At 46.6% G+C, this 23,496-nt stretch overlaps 1 protein-coding gene across 1 annotated transcript in view; it reads left to right on the top strand.

The window, feature by feature from the left end:
* The window catches only part of TMX4 (thioredoxin related transmembrane protein 4), a gene marked incomplete at its 3' end in the record, with an annotated part of 111,710 nt that extends 95,974 nt beyond the window's left edge, over positions 1 to 15,736 (top strand). The window contains exon 8 of the mRNA XM_082250618.1: positions 15,423 to 15,736. Within this exon, the coding sequence (XP_082106744.1) occupies positions 15,423 to 15,736 (314 nt within the window). The remainder of the gene's footprint in view (positions 1 to 15,422) is intronic.
* Between the last annotated feature and the right edge of the window lie 7,760 nt (positions 15,737 to 23,496).

Genomic DNA, 23,496 nt, shown 5'->3' with positions numbered 1-23,496 from the left:
ACCGCTGCTGCGGCCCGCCATTTTTCTCGGCAAATTGTGGAGACCGGCCCTGTGTGATACAGCGCGGTGTTTTGGCGCCAAACACCGCCATTTTGGCGGCGATCGCTCCTGCAAGCACATGTCGGTGCCATTTTCTTGTTGCCTTGATTCCCTCAGCCAAGCGGCCATGTTTGTGAAGCCTTCATAGGCTATATAGGGCGGTCAGTCATTGCATCACTTCCTTTTTCACTGGAACAGCGATCGGTGGCAGCAGCTGTGTGCTCTCTCCAGGTTTTTACCTTCCTTATCCTGTATTTCCTTGCTCCTTATCCCTGCGGGGGTCGGTACATACAGTAGTGTGCGGTGGGCTGTGCTCGCCGCGGTCTTAAAGGGGCAGTCCTTTATTTCAGTTGATACTGGGGCATGGATTCTCAGGATTGCAAGTTTCCTCCCACCCTGGTGGGGGGCCAAGGGGCTGCTGCATCCCCCAAGGGGGCTGATCTGGCTGCTGTTGTAGCGAACTTGGCTTCTCAGGTGCAGATGCTAATGGCTGATCGATCTGCAAAACGGCCCAGGTTATCTATTTCCTCTGATTCAGAGGGCGATGGGGCTGCTATGGCTGGAGTGCCCTTCTCAGGGTCTCGCTCATCTCTGGACCTTGTGGGGTCTGAGGGGGAGGCTGAGGTAGAAGGAGTTGACACTTCTCCCCCTGGCTCGCCTGAAGAGCTTGCACTCATGGATGAGTTGATTACTTCTATCAAGGAAACACTGCATCTGCAGGATGAACCATGTCCTCCTGCTTTGATGTCCTCTTATGGGACTAAAAGGAAACGCAAATCAGCGCAGGTTTTTCCCTGCCCTGCGGAATTTCAGCGCGCTGTTGATGAGCAATGGCGCAATTTAAAGAAGCCCTTTACTGTGCCAAGTAGGTTCAATCTGCGTTATCCATTTACACCCACCACTGATGAGCGTTGGTGTGTGCCGCCCCAGGTGGATCACGCGGTGGCAGTTTTGAATAAATCTACTGCGATTCCTGCTGAGGATACCCCGGTGTTCCGGGACCCTACGGACAGGAGATTGGAGTCTCTGGCCCGTCATACTTATACGGTTGCTGGTTCTATGCTGAAGCCTATTTTTGATTCCATTATGGCAGCCCAAGCTTTTGCGGATTGGACGCAGGTGCTCAGGCGCATCCTGGTGGCTGACTCTGCTCCGCCGAAAAAGTTGGCTATGGTAGATCAAATTCATCAGGGTGTCATGTATTTGTGCGATGCGGACTTGGATTTAGTCCCTTTGGCTGCACGTCTCTCCAGCGTAGCGGTGTTGAACCGTCGCCTGATATGGCTGAAATGTTGGTCGGTTGACCAATCCTCTCGCAAGACTCTAGCTAATCTTCCCTACGCGGGATCTCGCCTTTTTGGCGAATCTTTGGATACTCGGATAAAGGGAATTTCCGGGGGTAAGAGCACTCTTACCCCAAACTCACAAGAATAAGTTTGTTCGCGGTAAGAAGAATACCTCGTTCAGGCCCTCTCAGGGGTCCTTTCGTGCCTTTCGGTCACAATACAAGTGCAAGCCCTTCAAGGGCCAGGGCTCCCAGAAGAAGCCGTGGGCAGGGAAGCAGAAGTCCGGCCAGTCCGGGTTCGCTGCCCATACCAATTCGGCCTGAAGGGGCGCCCTCACCCGGTTCTGGGGTGGGGGGACGTTTGCTCGGTTTTCTTCAACCCTGGCTGGCCCGCATTCGGGACAGGTGGGTTCAGTACATCGTTCGATCTGGATACAAGATCGAGTTTCTCTCGGCCGGCGAGCAGATTTTTTTCCCTCAAATCTTCAGCTGTCTCCAGAGCGTTTGCAGGATCTGCACCTGGCGATGCGGGACCTGCGGGCCCAGGGAGTGGTGGTTCCGGTGCCTCATCGGGACAGATTTCGGGGGTTCTACTCCAATCTGTTCACTGTGCCCAGAAAGGAGGGCAAGGTACGTCCGATTCTGGACTTGAAAGCTCTGAACCGCTTTGTGCGGGTTCGCAAGTTCCGCATGGAATCCCTATGCTCAGTGGTGGCTGCCCTGAGTCCGGGGGAAATCATGGCCTCCATCGATCTGAAGGATGCGTACCTTCACTTCCCCATTTTCGAGGGTCACCAGAGGTACCTTCGATTCGCCATTGCGGAGGATCATTACCAATTCGTGGCGTTACCCTTCGGTCTCGCTTCGGCTCCGCGGGTTTTCACCAAGGTGCTTGCGCCGGTCCTGGCTTTATTGAGAGCCCAGGGCGTCTCTGTCTTGGGATATCTGGACGATATCTTGCTTCGGTCTGCGACCAGTCAGGGCCTGGTGAACGACCTGTCCGCCACGGTGCAGACTCTGCAGGAGTTTGGTTGGACGATAAATTTTCCAAAATCAACGTTGTGTCCGTCGGTTCGTCTTCACTACCTGGGGATGATCCTGGACTCTGCTCAAGCGAGGGTCTTCCTGCTGGAAGACAAGCTCCGGACACTTCAGGACGAGGTCAGGTCCCTCAGGGACACTCAGTGCTCGTCCCTCCGGACATGTATGAGATGTCTAGGTCTGATGGTCTCGGCTTTCGAGGCGATTCCCTTCGCCCAGTTTCATACGCGGGGTCTTCAGGCGGAGATCTTGGCCAAGTGGGACGGACGTCCGCCATCTCTGGATCTGCGGATCTCGTTGAGCCGCCACACCCGAAGGGGTCTTTTGTGGTGGCTCCAGGCTGGGGTGGTGTTCTGGGCGTTCTATCCGCCCAGGGAACTTGGTCGGAGGAGGAGTCCTCCCTTCCGATCAACATTCTGGAATTGCGAGCGATAAAACTTTGCCTTCTGCATTGGTCGGAACGGCTTCAGGGCCGTCTGGTTCGGGTTCAGACGGACAATGCCACAGCGGTGGCCTACATCAACCATCAAGGGGGCACCAGGAGTGCCTGTGCTACTCGGGAAGTAAACAACATTCTGTCGTGGGCCGAGACGCACGTCCAGGCGATAATGGCTGTGCACATTCCGGGGGTGGAGAACTGGCAGGCGGCCTATCTGAGTCGCCAGACCCTGGACCAGGGAGAATGGTCCCTTCACCCGGATGTCTTCCAGATGTTGTGCGCGAAGTGGGGTCTTCCGGATGTGGACCTGTTCGCGTCTTGTCTGAACAACAAGGTGGAGAGGTTCGTGGCAAGGATGCACGATCCTCGGGCAGACACCTCAGACGCGTTAGTGGCGCCCTGGCATCAGTATCGTCTGATGTATGCCTTTCCACTGATTCAGCTGCTGTCCAAGCTGCTTCGCAGATTGGCCTCGGAACCGCACGCAGTGATTCTGGTGGCACCGGACTGGCCTCGCCGGTCTTGGTACGCAGACCTCGTAAATCTGGCAGTCGACGCTCCGTGGCGCCTGCCGCTTCGGGAAGACCTTCTGTCTCAAGGGCCGATATTCCATCCTGCTTTACAGTCGCTGGCTTTAACGGCCTGGCTGTTGAAAGCCAGGTCCTGAAGGATAGGGGTCTCTCCCCTGAGGTCATTCCCACTTTGATCAAGGCTAGAAAAGCCTCTTCGGGAAAAATTTACTACCGTACTTGGAAAGCGTACTTTGCCTGGTGTGAGTCCAGGGGGTATTCCCCTCGCTCATACTCGGTGTCGAGAGTGTTAGCTTTCCTCCAAACTGGAGTGGACCAGCGTTTGGCGCTGGCCACAATTAAGGGTAAGATTTCTGCGCTGGCCGTTCTTTTTCAACGCCCTGTGGCGTCATATTCATTGGTTAGCACCTTTGTTCAGGGGGTGCGACATTTGGCCCCTCCTAGGAGGGAACCTTTGCCTCCATGGGACTTGAACTTGGTTCTGTCCGTGTTACAACAGGCTCCCTTTGAAAAGATCAGGGAGATCTCGTTGTCTCTGTTGTCCAAGAAGGTTGCCTTTTTTGGTGGCGATCACTTCGGCTCGCAGGGTGTTGGAGCTGGCAGCTTTGTCCTGCAGCTCTCCCTACTTGATGATTCACTTGGATAAGGTGGTCTTGCGACCTAACCCTTCCTTTCTTCCGAAGAGGATCTCGGAATTTCACCTGAATGAGGACATTGTCTTGCCTTCGCTTTGCGCGAAGCCTAAGCATCCGAAGGAGGTGGCTTTGCATGCCTTGGATGTTGTTTGGGCGATCAGGGTTTACCTGTCATCGACTAAGTCTTTTCGCAAGTCGGATTCCCTATTCGTCCTTCCAGAGGGACCTCGGAAGGGCATGGCGGCGTCGGCTGCTACCATCGCCAAATGGATCAGACAGACGATTGTGCAGGCCTATACTTTGTGGGGGGAAGGTTCCTCCTTTCCCTGTGAAGGCGCACTCTACCAGATCTCTGAGTACGTCTTGGGCCTATCGTCATCAGGCTTCTGTGGCCCAGGTGTGGAAGGCGGCGACTTGGTCGTCCGTTCACACCTTCTCCAAATTTTACAAAGTGGATGTTCAGGCATCGGCAGATGCTTCCTTTGGCCGTAAAGTTCTTAGTGCGGCAGTGCCTTAGGGTCCCTTGTTTTGGGCCCTTGGCTGTTGGGGTGTTTTTACCCTTGGGTTACTTGTTCTTCCTATGTTGTTGCTCCTGTTGAGCACGTTTTCCTGTTGCCAGGTTGGTTCTCTTACTTTGGTAAGGTTCCTTTCTCTGATGTGGGTACTGCGTTGCTTTAGGCGCGGCTGCGTTTTTTTCCCACCCCTCATGTCTACACTGCTCTGGGACGTCCCCATTAGTGAAGATTATGAAGTGGCGGCGACTGTCGGAGGACGTAAGAGAAAACTGAATTTTTGTAAAATCTTACCGTAAAATTCCTTTCTCTGAGTCCTCCGACAGTCGCCGCCCCCGCCCCTCTTTTGGGGTTTGCTTATGTACTCTACTGCTATGCTACTGAAACTGAGTTAAGAATGCTGGAAGCAGGGCGGTATTGACTGAAGGGACCACCCCCTAGGGGTGGGATATGCTAAAAGCTTTGATATTAACAAATCTTGTTGCCTAGCTGCTCCTGCGGAGCAAAGGTCAATTACCCCTATTAGTGAAGATTATGAAGTGGCGGCGACTGTCGGAGGACTCAGAGAAAGGAATTTTACGGTAAGATTTTACAAAAATTCCGTTTTCTCTTTTGTTCATTGATGGACACAGCTACTGATCTTCTTAACCATTGGGTTATACTGCCCCTACAGGGATAGGACACTAGGCATAAAAAAAAGTCTGGCTACGCCTATGGGCAGTCCCAGGGGGTATACTCCCTCTCTCTGCTATAGGTACTCTGTTTTTTTGCCTAGTCAGGAGTAGGGACCCAGTTCCTTCCTGGGATCTCTGGTTCTGGCAATTTTTTCTTTTTAGAAAGATTTTTTTTCTCCGGTTTTTTGTTTTGTTTTTTTCTTTTTTACGGTTTCCTGTGAGATCTACAATGAACTGCTGGACTGGGTGACAGGCTGGATAATCCTAGATCCAATGGTCATCCCAGTCTTGCCAGCGAGCGCGTGCAGACCTCAGCTCTGCGCTAGGTCGGCCGCAATATAGCCCCACCGGACGGGGGCTGGCCTGCAAGTTAAACGCTTTGCGAGGTCACATGCGACCGGGTTTCGGCCTGAGGTGCAGCTTTCCTCCTGGCTGACAGCCCCCCCATTTCTATTGAGAGGAGGTTCTGTCTGGAGCGGTGCCCACCTGGTTCCTGGTATGGTAAGTAACTGAAAAACATAAAACAGTGCTGCACTAAGGCTGCATTCACATGTCAGCGTATGGATCGCGGGCAGAATCGCCGCGATTCCGCCCGCGATCCGGAGATTATTGCAAATCGCGGGACGCCTGTGCGTTGCCCGTGATTTGCAATAGCACCCCAAATGCTGAACGATGTTGCCGCGATTTCCGCCTGCCGAATCGAGGTAACATCACAGAAAAAAAAAAATCACGGGACGCATTACGCCCAAAAAAGTACAAGAGCTTCTTTGGAGCGTATTGCGTCCCGCGATTTTTTTTTTTGTGCAATGTTACCGCGATTCGGCAGGTGGAAATCGCGGCAACATCGCTCAGCGTTTGGGGTGCTATTGCAAATCACGGGCAATAATCTCCGGATCGCGGGCGGAATCGCGGCGATTCTGCCCGCGATCCATACGCTGACATGTGAATGCAGCCTAAAGACATGATTAGCGCGGCACTGTTTATATTTAGTTGCTTTCACAATATTGTTGTATTGTAGTGCCAGCAGCTGTTTTTTTTTCTTCAGTAAGAGTAGTCGTTTTTTCTATATTTACATTCCCTTATGGTCAGTTACTGCCCCCCCCCCCCTTCTCCCTCTGGAGGGTTTTTGAGTGGACGTGGGCCCCTCCGTGGGATGGTCGGACCCTGGGGTTCACCTCCTTCCTGTTAGGTGCCCCCCCCTTATGGTGATCTCTGTGGGCCATCTCGCCCCCCCTACCCCCTCCTTCACTTGCGCTGGGGCTGTGGGGTGGCCTGGTCCACCTCCTGGGGTGGGGGCAGGGTGCTGTGCTGGCTGGGGGGTTCGCATCCAGCGATCTACTGTGGTGGGGGCTGTACCTTGTGGTGGCTCCTGTCAGGGGCCCCCCTTCCTGCCTGTCCCATTTTCTGAGGCCCAGGGATCAGTCATTCCTTCCTAAGGTATTCTCTAATATCTATTTGAATGAAGACATTTTTTTGCTTTCCCGGTGTCCCAGGCCCAAGCATCCTAAGGAATTTGCTTTGCATACCCTGGATGTGGTTCGGGCGATTCGGGTGTATTTGGCATCCACTGAGTCTTTCCGGAGGTCAGACTCACGGTTTGTGAGCATGGATGGACCACGGAAAGGGCTGTTTGATCCATCTGGAAATGGTCGCAGAAGAAGCGGACAGACGGTGACTCAGGCCTATTCTATCAGGGGTCAGGTTCCTTCTTTACCTGTAACTGCACACTCTACTCGGGCGCTTAGTGCTTCTTGGTCCATCATCAGGCGTCAGTGGAGCAGGTTTGCAAGGCGGCCACCCGGTCATTGGTGCACACTTTCACTAAATTCTATAAGTAAATGTGTTGGCATCCGCAGATGCTTCCTTTGGCCGCAAAGTTTTACAGGCTGCTGTTTAGAGGGTCTGTTCCTTTTTTGGGAGTGTATTGTTCAGGTTGGGCTCCAGTTTTTTGTTGAGCTCCTGTTTTTACCCGGTTGGCTATTGTGTTTAGCCTTGGGATTTTTGTTGTCCCACCCCACATGTTTTGGCACTGCTTGGGGACGTCTCTATGGTTCTGAATAATGGAGAGCTGTGTCCATCAATGAACAAAAGCGAAAATGGGATTTTTGTGCTGACCGTAAAATCCATTTCTCTGAGTTCATTGACAGACACAGCACCCACCCCTCTGTGTAGTTTTTATACTTCTGACACTGCTTGTTACTAAACTGAAGACCTATAGCAGAGAGAGAGAGAGAGGGGGGGGGGGGGTATACCACCTGGGACTGCACATAGGCTTAGCCAAGTCTCTCTTTCTGCCTAATGTCCTACTCCTGTAGAGGGTAATATAACCCTATGGTTCTGAATAATGGAGAGCTTTGTCCGTCAATGAACTCAGAGAAATGGATTTTACGGTAAGTACAAAAATTCCATGATTCTATTTTTTTTATATTTTTACATTGTTCCTTTAAAAAAAAAAAATAATAATAATTTGTTCACTTTTATTGCAAGGAAAGTAACCATCCCTTGCGATAACAGTAAAGCATGACAGGTCCTCTTTATGGAATGATCTGGGGTCTCTCCCCTACCCTTAACTCCCTTAGTGGTAACCCCGAGCGTGACTCGTGGTGGTTTTTTCATGCTAGGATCAGTATCCCCGAGTCACGCTTGGGTTAGATGTGCAGAGCCTGCAGCGGGGTTCCTTACCTTCTCCTGGCGATCCAGCGATGATCTCCCATTGCTGTGATCGCCATCCGAGATCCCCGCCACTCCTCCATCGCTCTGATGACTTCCTGGTTCCGTTCCCTGCAGCAGCAATGGTGCATGGGAGCGGAACTGGGAGGGAAATTCAAAAGTTGCACAAAACACAAACCCATAAAAAGGAGGTGATACAATGTAATCTGAGAGGATTACACTATATCACCTTAGTATCAGAAAAATATCAAATATTATAAATTGTAAATTCTAAATTATAGTATTAATATAATATATATTATAATTATATTTTATAATTATATATATATATATATATATATATATATATATATATATATATATATATATATATAGTGTGTGTGAGTGGTGAGTGTGTGTGTGTGTGTGTATATATATGTATGTATGTATGTATGTGTGTATATATATATATATATATATATATATATATATATATATATATATATATATATATATTTAAAAAAATTGTACCGCTTTTGGTACATAATTCCTGACATCATACCGCCAGGGAGGTTAAAAGCAAAAGACAACTTTTTTTTTTTTTTTTTTAACCTTCTGATTTTAAGAAAAAAAATCAAAATGTTTACATGGCTAGAGAACAGGAAGCAGCTTTGACGTCGCTCCAGTCCTCCCAAGGGCATAGAGATGAGCAGTGGCCATTTAGCCATCACTTATCTCGATGGAAAACCCTGCTGACACCAGATTGTTCCCAAAGCTACCGATCGGTAACATTAGCCCGGCAACCATGAGAGGTTGGGGCTACTGGGATCACTTTTGTCAGAAAGCCAGCCGCCTATGTAAAAAAAAAAGATACCGGGGTTATGGCATCTACCCCGGTATTTAAAGTGGATTTCCGGCCTGTTTTGCAACTTTAGTGATTCCTGGAGTGCTCGCTATGCTGATCAACAATTGGGCATTTTCAATTTTTTTCGGAGGTCCCTTACCTTATTTTCAGGGCATTTCTGATTGTACTTCCTCCTTCTCCCCCCTCTGTGGCCACGGCCACCGACATCACTTCCACCTTTGCATTGCATCCTGGGAGCTGTTTGTCATCACTCCCAGGAGGCTGGAATCAGGAAGAACTCCCAGAACACTCCCTGGAATCAGGAAGAAGGACACAGCAGATTACACTGCGGCTTCAGATGCCCACATCCAAGATGGCCGCGCCCAGACAGCATTTTTAAAAGTAAGATTTTGACTAAAATCCAATACTGTACACCTTGTAAGTATGAGAATAGCGGTTCTGTAAAGGGCGATGGATTAGTATTATAGGGGTATTTTTTGTTAAAAAAGGTATTTGAGGCCGGAACTCTGCTTTTAACGTCAAACTAATGATGTATGATTACAGTTAGGCAGTCAGCAAATGGTTAATAAAAGGTAATCCTGAAGCCTGATTGGATGTTTGATAAGACGCCAGTCCTTGGGGGCAACATGTGAAGTCAGTCCATATGTAAATTATAAGCGTTGCCAAAAAGAGCCTGATGTGAATAGTTTACTGCAAAGCATTGCACTTATCCCAGTTATCCTACAGTTATTTTCTATTTTTTAGATTGACGTAATACATGTCAATGTTGATCATTATAAAACAACAAAAGGAAAATGGCACAGATGTCATTATAGATTACAAAAAAGACAAGCTTTTACATATGAATAGCATTTGTTTCCAGTTCTGAATACTCGGTGTAGCAATCGCTTCCCTATGCCCATAAGAATATTATCTCCTTTGTATAGGGACCCTTTCTTCCCCAAATAAAGACTATCAGCCTTCGCCAAGCGTTCATCATTTTCAGATCCTCAGACAGCTGGAGGGGAACATCGATCCTTATCCGTGTGTTTGTAGATAATGAATTACAATTCCTGTTAGCTTGTATGTTCTTCATAAGCGTTCTATTTGAGGTAGAATAATGATCTGTTTCTTCTGGGTTTCTAAGGATACCATATGTTCATGTAAACATCAAAGACCTTCCCAAAACCAGAAATTCATATGTGTGTTTCTGTAGAGGTGACTGCGTTTTGTGGATGAAAACTCCATATGTCTGCCAGCTTACGCCAAACTATCTGCACTAGAAATCCTGTGTGATTTATTCTGAACAAGCAAGAGGCACATTGCAGGAAATACAGGGGAGCTGGAGTACTCTTGTTGTCATGTAGAAGAAATGACTAACCCACTGATGCTTGCAGGAGGGCTTCATAGGGCTTGGTTCACACCTGTGCGGGTGGTGCCGCTGTGGGACCCTCACAAACTCTCGTAGCTGCAACCACCTGCATGGTGAACGCAGGAACCGGAAATTCTAGTGGCACGCTGCACGCACTGGTTATACGAGGGAGCTGGAGTCCTCTTTATGTAGAAGAAATTACTAGCCCCTCTGACGCTTGCAGGAGGGCTTCATAAGGCTAGGTTCACGCCTGTGAGGGTAGTGCCACTGCGGGACCCTCACAAATTTCGGTAGGGAAATACTAATCCTTGTGGCACACTGCCTGCACTGGATATATGGGGGAGCTGGAGTCTTCTTTTCATGTAGAAGAAATGACTAGCCAACTGAAGCTTGCAGGAGGACTTCATAAAGCTAGGTTCACATTTGTGTGGGTAGTGCCGCTGTGGGATCCTCACAAACTCTCGTAGCTGCAACCACCTGCACGGTGAATGCAGGAACCGTTAATTCTAATGGCACGCCGCCCGCACTGGTTATACGGGGGAGCTGGAGTCCCATTTATGTAGAAGAAATTACTAGCCCCTCTGACGCTTGCAGGAGGGCTTCATAAGGCTAAGTTCACACCTGTGTGGGGGTAGTGCCACTGCGGGACCCTTACAAATTCCTGCAGCTACAACCACCTGCACAGGGAATTGCTAATCTTAGTGGCACACTGCCTGCACTGGATATACGGGGGAGCTGCAGTCTTCTTTTCATGTAGAAGAAATGACTAGCCAACTGAAGCTTGCAGGAGGACTTCATAAGGCTAGGTTCACATTTGTGTGGGTAGTGCCGCTGTGGGACCCTCACAAATTCCCGCAGCTGTAACCACCAGCACAGGGAAATGCGGGAAATGCTATTACTAATGGCACGCAACCCACACTGGAAAATACAGGGGAACTGAAGTGCTCTTGTTGTGTAGAAGAAATGAGTAGCCCACTGAAGGTTGTAGGAGCGCTTGGTAAGGCTAGGTTCACACCTGTGTGGGTGGTGCCGCTGCGGGACCTGCACAAATTCCTGCTTCAACCTCCTGCACAGCGAAATGTGGGAACTGCTAATTCTAATGGCACCCCGCACGCACTGGAAATACAGGGGAGCTGGGTCCTCTTCTTGTCAAGTAGAAAAAATGACTAACTTCACTAGCCCATTACTCCTAATGGCACACCGCCTCCACTAAAAATCACACCCGCTCTGGGAACTACGCTGTAATTGCGGTTTCCATGCAGGCTGCAATTTCCTACGTGGTACAGGGATTTCTTTCCTGCGTGTTGCAGGGCACTGCCGCCCATTCAAATAAATGGGCTCTCGTGCCTGCGCAAACCGTGGCCAGCGTGGCCTCACAGGTGTGAACCTAGGGTAAAGCCGGCCATAGATGAATCCAATCTCACGCCTGTTCAGCAGGGACCTGTATGGGCGGGCTGATTGTACTGAAGTCAATCCATCAGTCAACTTGCGTACAACCAGCCTGTCAAATTTTTACATGCGATTACTGCTGGTGGCTACAGCCATTAGCAGTAAGCACTGTATTCTGCCGGCCAGGAAGGATCCTCCACTGACTTTGTAAATGGGGAAATTCTAGTGATTATTTTTTTTTTTATTTACCCGTGATGGAAGGGGAAAAAAATAAATAAAAAAAATTTAATCCTCTGTGGGCTTCTTAACCCATTCCCGCCAACAGTACTTGTATATGTGGCCTCACTGAACTGGGCTTTTCCTTGGGGGCCGCATATATGCGTATGTGTCTTTGTGATGGGAGTGCGCTGCACAGCACACTCCCAGCACAGAGACCGGGGTCTCACCGGGATTCCTGGGTCCCATGTTAACAATTTAGGGCCTGGAACTCCAGGGTCCAGGTCACCTGATCACCATGATAGTCTTTGATTGGCTAATCCAGTGATCAGTCATTGTGCCACCTGCCCCTGTGTTTTGTTTTCCTCTGAATAGAGGGAGAGTCCCTCTCACTTTCCCCCTCTCCCCCTTTTCCCCACCTCTCCCTCCCCCCCGCTCTTCTCCCCCCCTCTCCCCCCCCCCTCTCGGGCGACCAGAAGGGAAGTAGTTAAATGAAAAGTAAACTTAGCCTTTATTTGTTGTTTGTCAGGTACTTGTATAGCGCAGTCAATTTACGCAGCCCTTTCCATAAGTATTGAACATTCACATCAGTCTCTGCCCTCAAGGAGCTTACAATCTAAGGTCCCTAACTCACATTCCTACATACACATACCAGGGCCAATTTAGACAGGAGCCAATTAACTTACCAGCATGTCTTTGGGTGTGTGAGGAAACCGGCGTACCTGGAGGAAACCCATACAGGCACAGGGAGAACATGCAAACTTCAAGTCGGTATTGTCATGGTTGGGATTAGAACCGTGACTTTTTGGATCATGTTGCACTCATAAAAGCAAATAGTTGTTGGGACTTTAAATGAGGTTAAAGATTAGCACAAAAAGATATATTTGTTTAAATCCAATGATATTTTTATTTAGCATCTCTTGATTTTCAAAAATAAATGTAAAAGAAAAAACAATTGTAATACATATGCATGTGCAGAAACTGACACATGATATTTTGTAAACTTCACAATGCTTCATTTTACATATAAAATCAAGAAACTATAGATCAATCTTTTTGTATATAGAAACATTTGACAATACATCTAACGTTATCATAAAATATACAGTAGCAAAGAACTAAAATCTCTCAATAATGAATCCAATATATTAAACATCTTGATTTCTAGTAGGCTCGACGCGTTTTGTGGACCTCCGTCCACTCATCAGGAGCTTGGATACAAATTGATGTATATCTAAAAATAGGAATTTGCATTAATTGCATATATCTCATATATCAGAATGAATTTATTTGAGAATAGATGTTAAATATTAACTACCTTAAAAATACGATGATCGGGTTAACAATTCCTGAATATTGTTGTCTAAAAAACCCCAACATCGAAGAGGAAGAGCGGAGACGCTCTGAGCAACGCCTGATCCGGGGCTGTGGCATAGACCGCCAACTCGAGAAGGGAATTGTCCCAGTGGAGGCAAACATCTGATATCACAAATAGGATCGAAAAGAAATGGTGGGGACACATTTTAACCAAAGAAATCTATAAGAAAAAAGGAATATATATATATATATATATATATATATTCTAATAATATAATGATAAAAATGGAATTTATAATAATTGATAATTTTGGAAAAAATATTAACTGCTTGCCGACCGCCGCAAGTAGATTTGCTGCGGCGGTCAGCCCCTACCAGGCAGAGTGACGTTAATTAACGTCACTAGCCTGGGAGGGTCTGGGGAGCGAGCGCGCCCCCGCGGAGGCGCGCTCCCGCTCGGTCACGCACCCCCCCCCCGCGCGTGTGACCAGCGGACCCGATGTCCGCCGGCCACTCGGCGATCGTCGGGGGAAGAGGGAGAATGTCAGGCAGCTTGTGTAAACAAGCTGCCTGTCATTCTCCTCGCTGTAAAGACACTGATTACACGGATCTAGTATGTAGATCCGTTGATCAGTGTCCTTACAGCTAGAGCCACAGCCAATCACAGTAAGAATCACGCCCCTAGGGACACACACAGCCCCTCCCTCCCAAATAAAGTTAACCCCTTCACTGCCAGTGTATTTTTACAGTAACAGTGCATATGTATAGCACTGATTACTGTAGAAATGTCACTGGTAACCCCAAAAGTGTCAAAAATGTCAGTCAAGGGTCCGATCTGTCCGCCGCAATGTCGCAGTACCGCAAAAAAAACGCAGATCGCCGCCATTACGCGCTAAAAAAAAAAAACAACAAAAATGACAAAAATCTTTCCCTTTGTTAGTAAACGCGATAACTTTTGCGCAAACCAATCAAAATACGCTTTTTGCGATTTTTTTTTTACCAAACATAGGTAGGATAAAACAAATTGGCCAAAAATGTTAAAAAATTTTGATTTTTACATTTTTTTTGGGGGGGAATTTCATATAAAAAAAAATGTGAAAAATATTGTTATTTTTGCAAAATTGTCGCTCTTTTTTTGTTTATAGCGCGTGATCAAAAAATCGCACAGGTGATCAAATACCACCAAAAAAAAGCTCTGTTTGTGGGAAAAAAAGGGCGTCAAATTCGTTTAGGTACAGCGTCGCACGACCGTGCAATTGTCCGTTAAAGTCGTGCAGTGCCGAATCGCAAAATACCCCCTGGTCTTTTAGCAGGAAAATCCTCCGGGGCTTAAGTGGTTAATGTGTCACCCAAGAATGAAGAACCGAGAATGTGAATATCAAGTAGACAGATGGATCAGGACTACAGTGCCCAAGATAATGAAAAGTATCAAAAATAGAAAGGAAAATTTCTATATAGGTAATAAAGACACCTATGTGTGCTATACTAATAGACATATATGTGAAAAAGTGCTCAAATCAAAGAATGCATAATTGAATATACCCAATAGGAGGAACATAAAGAAATCATCCATATAGAATTGTGTTGATAAAGCAGTGTAGAGAGTCCCGTTTTGCCTCGGCTCGGCATCCCAGCGAGCAATGGCAGGTCTATTCCAACGCCATGAGGACGCTGAATAGCAGGGCGGAAATGCCCGTTCCCCGTATCCGGTCATATGGCCGGAACTGGGTCAAGTAAGACCGCCCCTCAGCGTCAGATAGAAACCGGATTGGTCAACCTGGCAACGTGAGGTACGAGACATCGCGTGTCAAGATAACCACAGCATGGCTATTTTGCTTGCTTTCTGTATTAATTGTTTCTATATAAAAAAAGATTGATCTAGTTTCTTGATTTTATATGTAAATGAAGCATTGTGAAGTTTACAAAATATCATGTGTCAGTTTCCGCACATGCATATGTATTACAATTGTTTTTTCTTTTACATTTATTTTTGAAAATCAAGAGATGCTAAATAAAAGTATCATTGGATTTAAACAAATATATCTTTTTGTGCTAATCTTTAACCTCATTTAAAGTCCCAACAACTATTTGCTTTTATATATCTATTTATATAGGGATGGAGGTAATTATAGGAGTTATGTGTCAGATCATATTTTGCTTGCTTTCATGTTGCACTCATATTTAGGGTGTAACATGCTCCGTCACCTCCTGCCGCAGCCCCGATCTGCCCCCTCTCCCCATACCCGCTGTCGCAATTTACAAATGGCAGGGCTCCGCCCACAGAGCCGTGTCCTTTACAAGAGTCTGTACATGTAGAAACTACAAGTCCCCTCTGCCACCGCGGCAGACGTCTTGTAGCTCCCAATCAACTGTGAGGGCTCTTAGTTCATTGACACTTTCTGCAACTTCCAAAGAGCCCCCCACACAGGTCATGCAATTGTGTACTCAACAGAACAATTAATTTTCTCTCTCGATTTCAGACATTCCTGTGGAAGACATTGAGGAGGTAGAGAAGGATCCTGGTGATGAAAAGAAAGTGTCCGACGACGATGATGTCAGCGAAGAAGACAATGAAGAAGAGAAGGATGAGCAAGCAGAGGGCAATGAAGAAACTGGAGATTCTAATGCTGAGGGTTCTGGGGAGAATTCTGCAGCAGAGAACTCTGGGACGGAAGAGGAAGAAGACGTTGGCACACACACACCACCTCCAAGCATACCATCTCCAAGCACACCCGAATCCGAAAGTGCCTTGAGACAACGCAGAAATGAAGCAGCGACCGAGAGCGGACATTAGTCATTTCTGTATGCTTAGATGTTTACCTTTTTAAGGACCAAAGATGAGTCGCTTGTTGCTGAAGGTTTTTTTTTTTTTTTTTTTAAAGTTCTTGTAGCACAAATCAGTGTTGAGCATGGAAATGTCTTTTTTTTTTTTTTTAACTAAAATAGCTTCTAAAAAAAAAAAAATAATTATTTTCTGATTGTTTTGTGACTAGCGCTTGACAATCAGAATTTTTTTATATTAAATATTTTTTGCATTTAGTTAGTTTGCAAAATCTTGCAGCAAATAGATAATTAGCAAAAATAGAACTTCAAGTAAATTGCTAAATACAAAGTTGAAATACATATCTTTACTGTTATACCTACCAAAGGATTTTAAAAGCATTAGTAATCGGCCAAAACAAAAACATTTTTTTGGGCCCACTGCAGGTTTGTTACATAATGTACTAGTATGCACTGCATACTAGCACGTTAGGACAGACTTGCCTGCAAACCGAGCCCTCCAGCGACCTCCATGACATGACGGCTTGCCTGGTCTTTCTTCCGGGTTTGCAGGCTGCAACTTGTTTTTACGTCACTCCCAGCCGCAACACGGAGCTCTGCATTCCATGGCATACTGTATGCCCTGCAATGCAGAGTATCACTGCGCAGGTGCAGGTGATGTCATCAGCTATTGCTGATGTGAGTATCTCCTAAATGGTACTCGTTTAGGGAGATATTCATTGTACCTACAGGTAAGCCTTGATTGTAAGCTTACCTGTAGGTGCAAGTTCAGAAAGACGCTTTACTACTGATTTTAATTCTGTACAGCCTGTTTTTCTTTGATTTGCACTTACCTGTGACATCACACAACCAGCGATTTCACTCATCAAATTCCTGGTTTAGGCCTCATTGACATGAGCATTCTATAGTGTCTGCCCGTGCGAGGGCCGTGTTTTCTTGCACAGGATACAGAGGTGTCCCATTCAGGTCAGTTGGGATGCAGCAGTTTTGTACACCTGGAATCGCACCTCTGTCCAATTGGGAGCAAACATCTGTGCATCCCCGTGCAGGCAGTCTCATTCATGTCAGCTGCAAAGAGGAGAGGGGTTGGGACTTTAAATGAGATACATGGGTTTTAATGGGTATACGGCAGTAACCTAATCAAAAAGAAGACTGGGATTAAGAGCTGATTTTATAAAGAGCTCATCGGCATAGAATATAACATGTATAATCTCGATCCCTGATAGGTGATATGTTCAGCATGTCATTACCCTACTGTACCCCATGTATGAGTATATCAAATAACAATGTATACATAACACAAACAGATTGAAGTATAGAAACGTGTAGTAAAATTGCATCAACAGGCTCGACACGTTTTGTGGTTTAAAATCCACTTCCTCAGGAGCAGATGCATGCGTCTCCTAGTAAGTCAGAGTCGGTACAAATTCATTCATGTAAGTTGTGACAGAGCAGCTGCTCCCAATTTAACAGCCTTGCGCGTGCGCGTCCCTGACCACACACTGCACCATGGGTCTGTCCGATTAGGAGCATGCACCAATGCATTCCTGTGCAGGCAGTCCCATTCATGTCAGTTGGAATGGAGTGGCTGCCTGAACACAGCTGCTCCCAATTTAACAGCCATGCGGGTGCGGACCCCTGAATGCACACTGTCTGCATTCATGGTCTGTCCAATCGGGAGCATGCACCCGTGCATTCCTGTGCAGGCAGTCCCATTCATGTCAGTTGGGACGGAGTGGCTGTATGAACACAGCTGCTCCCAATTTAACAGCTGTGTGGGTGTGCACCCCTGACCGCACACTGTCTGCATTCGGGGTCTGTCCAGTTGGGAGCATACACCTGTGCAGACAGTCCCATTCATATCAGTTGGGACGGAGCGGCTGCATGAACACAGCTGCTCCCAATTTAAACAGCCATGCGGGTGCGCACCCCTGAATGCACACTGTCTGCATTCATGGTCTGTCCGATTAGGAGCATGCACCCGTGCATTCCTGTGCAGGCAGTCCCATTCATGTCAGTTGGGACGGAGTGGCTGCATGAACACAGCTGCTCCCAATTTAACAGCTGTGTGGGTGTGCACCCCTGAACGCACACTGTCTGAATTCAGGGTCTGTCTGATTGGGAGCATGCACCTGTGCATTCCTGTGCAGGCAGTCCCATTTATGTCAGTTGGGACGGAGTGGCTGCATGGACACAACTGCTCCCAATTTAACAGCTGTGTGGGTGCACGACCCCGAAAGCACTTTGTCTGTAGTCAGGGCCATGTACACATGGCTGTCAAATTGGGAACAGCAGCTGTATCTGTGCAGCTGCTGGGTCCCAGTTAAAATGAATGGTACTGCCTGCAGAGGGATGCATGGAACACCCTGCGGCCAAACCGCATACACTATAGTACACATGTGGATGAGGCCTTTAGGTTTACTACATCCTGGATCACCCCTCTGCTAACAGGACAGAGGTAGTAATATTGGCTGGTTGTCCAGAGAGCAGGATGCATTAGGAGGTGCACCGCTGTACTGGCAAACGTGTGTCAATCAAATGTCCCTTGGTAGGTAAAGCGATAGACATACAAAATATGTATTTAAACGGCGTAGTGAGAGTTTAGAGTCGATAGATATTCTTGTATTTGTTATACATGTTAAGGGACTCGAAAAAATATTGTGCTGACCAGTCAGTATAGGTCTTAGGGCACTACTGTACTGCATTTTACTTTGTAGGCATTCATTTGGAATTGTCGAAGGCCAAACCCTGCCTTAGCTGGATAGCTGCACACTGCGACCACCGGCCCTTCAAACACTGAAACCCTTTTTTTATTTTTCTGGTGAATCCACAGTCCAGTTACCAGTAATATACTTTGGTTTTTTTTTCAACTTGATGTTGCAGTTCCAGCATATGCCTTTTCAAATGTTCTCTCGCTGGATAGAAATTAATTTTACTTATTTCTGTTTTCCATTACAGTCAGTGCAGTGTGTTAGCACCAACCTGGTCAACGTGATGCTTCTGCCAGCCTGGTGACCCCAGTGAAAAATGTCCAGCAATCTTAACCTCCTGGTGTCACAACATAGAAGTAAAAAAAAAAAAAAATCCTAGGACATTCAGCCTAGTAATAGGAGATTCAGAGAGATGTATTTTGGGACTATTATACTGGGTCAATATATCATGAGGATTTTTTTTGAAGCTGGTGGATGGATTGTTGGTTTCCATTGTACTCCAAGATTTGTTGTACCTTAGGGTAATCTTAGGCTCCATTCACATCAATACATTTTTTAATGCTTTTAGCAGAAATGCAGGACATTTTTTTTTAAACATGGGTTCCTATGGGACACATTCACATCCAGTGCATTTTTGTGCCTCTGCGTTTTTGAAAAGGGTCAGGGATTTTTTTTAATGCAAAACGCTGCTTTTTTTTGGGTTCAATAGACTTCAATAGAGAAGCTGCAGAAAAGCATGTACAGGCGATCCTTGAGTTACAAACAACTCCTACTTACAAACGGAGGGAGAGAACAGGAAGTGAGAGGAAATCTACCCCCTAGGAAGGGGAAATTCACTCCTGTAAAAGTTATTAATGGAAAAAGGTCAATGGGAAGCCTGAGGAAGTTATGGCAATGATTTTGGTACCAGCATCCCTTAGTGGTTGCTACAGAGAATAGGGATTAATCCCAAGACCTACCTCCCAGTATGGTCAAGGGAAAAAGTGGGGAGGGGAATGAAGAAATTGGGACTTTCTCGGTACGGTAATGATAAATATCACAATGTAAAATGTAGCAATCTTTATTTACATAAATAGTTATTTAAAAACAACAACAAAAAGAAGCAATGTCATGCATAAGCCCCCGTTCACACTGGGGCGACCTGGTCGCCTAACAGATCGCCGTAGGTCGCCTTCCATAGAGAAGCTGCGGACCCTTTCTAATAGGAGTGACACAAGTCGCTCCGACTTAGAAAAAGGGTCCGGAGCTTCTTTGGGGTGACCCGGAGCGACCTGCATAGACTTCAATGTTATGAAGTCCGTGCCGGCCGCTCCGAGGTCGCGGGGCGAGCAGCGCGCCGCGACCTATGAGGTCGCCCGGCAAAGTAGCGTCGCCCCAGTGTGAACGGGGCCACAAGGTACTGTAACAGAGCCCATAAATATTCATGCGAGCATGTATATGGTTTTGTTTATCCACAAAAAATTGACTTTCAAATTTCCAGGTGTGTAAACCTCGACATGTTTCGTGGAAAACCACTTCTTCAGGAGGATATCTTTATATACACACAATGCTCTTTCTAACAATGACAAAACATTCAGTTAGCAATTATTAAAGTATCATCATATGTACATGTTTACTCACTTCTGAGTACTGGCGCCAGATTAAAAAAAATGACCGCATTCAAAACAGCCAAACTTGGCGTTTTTGAATGCTTTTAAGTGCAGAGGAGGGATTTGGGGTCTTTTAGACGCCCCAGATCCCTCCACAAGTGTACCAGTGAAGTAAAAAAAAATGTACAAAAATATCGGCCGATACCAATACGCAATGACCAAAATATTGGTACCGGCAATGGAAAAAACGATATCGGTCGATCATTAGTTTTTACTGCGATTTGTGTTTTTAAATCTGCCCAACAACAAATCTTCCAAAAAAAAAAAAAAAATGCAAATTGTAAAGAAACGTGGAAAGCACAGCAAAAAAAACGACAGAAACACTCCAAAGCAACATGCATAGGTGTGAATGGAGCCTCACAGGGTGCTGGAACTCTAGGCTGTCATTGATAATCGTATCCTTGGACCAGAGGTGGGTACACCTTACCTCTCCTTGGGAGAATCCTACAGTGCAGAAAATGATCCTGGATCTTCCAGCTTTTACTTTTTACAAGAACCAAGTTTTAGGCTGTGTTTAAGGCTGGCCATTAATGTTCAATTTTCTTATACAATTTTAGATTTACCAAAACCATATAATAGGAGGTCAAAACTAAACAACACTTTCAATTGTATCCTATTAGGCAGGCCTCTGTACTACATAGTTGAAGGTAAATCTAAAGAAAATTGCACAGAAAATTGTATAATGTTTTGCCAGCCTAAGGCCCGCTTTATACCTAGGCAGGTTGCAGTTTGCATATTCCAGGTGCATTTTGCGTTTTTCAATGCACGTTTTTGGTCCATTGAAGTCTATGGAACAAAAAAAACAGAAAAAAAAGTCCCTGGCTCTTTCCATAAAATGCACAGATGTGAACAAAACTGAAAATGCACTAAAAAAATGCATGGGTGTGAACCAGGCCTAAAGGGAAATTATAATGGGATTTTTTTTTTTTATTTATTGTTGGATTTGCTTGAAAGAAATGTTTTTTAATTTTTTTTTTTTTTCTGTAGCATAGCTTCATAAAGGTATTTTATATACAGATTTGCGCATTTTTTTTTTTTTTTTTTTTTTGTGTAGTGGCTTTCCTTCTTTCTAAAGCCGGTGTTCTGTCAGAATACCATACCCTATCAGAATTCCATACCTCCGTCATTTCCGGTTGCGGATCAGCTGTGGCTTCGTCATGAATCAGCTGTAGCCGCGTCACAAGTCCTACTGCGCATGTGCAGAATAGGTAGGGCGTTTTGATAACATCGTAAGGGGTCAGGCAAAAGTCCTAGTGTGCATGCGCGCCAATGGGAACTCTGATAACAAACATCCATCCGATCTCCATGGCCCACAGTGCACCGAGCCGACACTGCACCGACCCGACAATCTGATCTCCATGCCCCACACTGCGCCGACCCGACAATGAGACGGTGGCCATGCGCGTGTGGGTAGGGAATAGGATTGTCCCATTGTCGGCTCGGCGCAGTGTTAGCCATGGAGATCGGATGGATGTTTGTTATAAGAGATGCCGCTACCCGATCCGTTGGTGCGCCCGCTCATGCGCAGTAGGACTTTTGCCTCACTCCCTTACCATGTTATCAAAATTCCCTACCTATTCCGCGCATGCGCAGTAGGACGTGTGACTTGGCTACAGCTGGTGCATGAAGAACCTGCATCGGAAATGACGTAGGTAGGGAAATCTGATGGGGTAGGGTTTTCTGACAGAACACCAGCCACAGATGGAGTGATTTTCTTGTGGTTGCAGGAAAGAAAATTGCTTGATTCACCCAACAACGCAATTTGTGTTGATGGGGAAATCCCTCCCACAGAGTCGTCGTGTTCTCCCGGCAGGGGAAGCCGCCCCCGCCCAGAGAACACAGTGATTTAATGCTAGCAGCTATAACGGCCACTAGCAATAATCGCATGTAAAATCCGTCATTCTGGTTGTACCCCGATTGGTCAACTTTGGTACATTCAGCCTTGCCCATACATGGTTCGGATCTCAGCCGGTTCCTGTTGAACGGGCCGAGATTCAAACAGTCTATGACCGGCTTTACACCATCAGTCAGGACTCCTTTTTGAACAGCTGGGGAGAGGACAAGATCAGCCAGTCAGGAACTGCATTGTTTTTAATTTGTTATAGCAGACCCAGAGATAGAGAAAGAACCGGCAGTGAGCAAATGCACCCTGCTGGCGATTACATGAGAACCACAGAGGGGTTCCCTCATAGTTACATAGTTTGTGAGGTTGAAAAAAGACATCAGTCCATCCAGTTCAACCTATGACAACCTCGATTAGCTGTGAGTAGACAGTCCCATTAAAAACAATGGGAGACTGCTGTCTCTCGCAGCTAATCGCGCCCATTTTCATGTGATCACGGAGCCTAGGTTCACACTGTGAGTCGCACACACATCGCACGGCATCCCTGTGCAAATCACGTGATTCTCCGTGGTGCGATTTGAGCCCATTCACTTTGGATGGCTCAGATTGCACCACATCTTCATCAAACAGGTGCAGACAGCTTTTTTTGTTTATCTTTTATTTGCACTGGAACCGGATTGCACGGGTGTTTTTATGTGTTCCAGTTTGGGCACAGGCACTGCGTTTGCAGTGGTTAGCTTTCCATTGACACACACACAGCAGATTGCCAAGCACAGTGCGATTGCTATAATCTGACCGAAACGCAATAGGCATCTCTGCGTTTCCCGCACCGCATCAGCTTGAACTGGTGTTCATGCAGCAGTCGCATGCAAGTAATCAGCCCTGAACACACACGGCCTGCATCAAAGGCCAATCACTCGCATGCGATTGGCGCTAGAGAGATTACATGTGAGTGGGTGCGATTTAGTTGCGAGAGCTGGCAGCCTCCCATTGCATTCAATGGGACTGCCTAATCGCAGCTTATAGAGGAAACCCCATCTGGGATTTTCTCATGTATTCGCCAGCAGGGTGCGTTTGCAGGTGTGATAACCGCTGTGCTGATATAGCAATGGGGAAGAACAACACAAGCACAAGTACATGTGTCAGCCTGTATAAGCACACATTAAACAATACATAGAGAGACCTTTAGGAAAACATTAACAGTAATTTGTAAAATTAGTTGTAGTATTTTAGCCGCCTATATCTGACAGTAAATATGAGAAAAAAAAAGTGAAAACCAGGCACCAGAATGTAGTTGCATGTACCATTCTTGATGCTGTAGAGGTCTCTGGGAGGGGTGAAATTTGAGGCAATAAATGTGCAGATAATGACTTCCATCTCTTGCAGTGACAGATCTGGGGTACCCCCCTGCACCCCCCTTGTTGGTAATAGAGGTGCAGTGTTATTAATGCTGGCTAGCAGGAGCTTGCCAGAGTGCTATCCAAAGTAAACCAATGCATACTGAGCACCTACATTTTTGGGTTTCCAGGGAACTTAGTAAACTGAGGGGGTTGTAGTTCACACCTGGTGC

Source organism: Pelophylax lessonae, assembly GCF_965119305.1.
Source record: "Pelophylax lessonae genome assembly, chromosome: 3".
NCBI classification, from domain to species: domain Eukaryota; kingdom Metazoa; phylum Chordata; class Amphibia; order Anura; family Ranidae; genus Pelophylax; species Pelophylax lessonae.
Note: the sequence above shows the minus strand (reverse complement) of the source record. Positions and strands in the feature narration are given on the sequence as shown.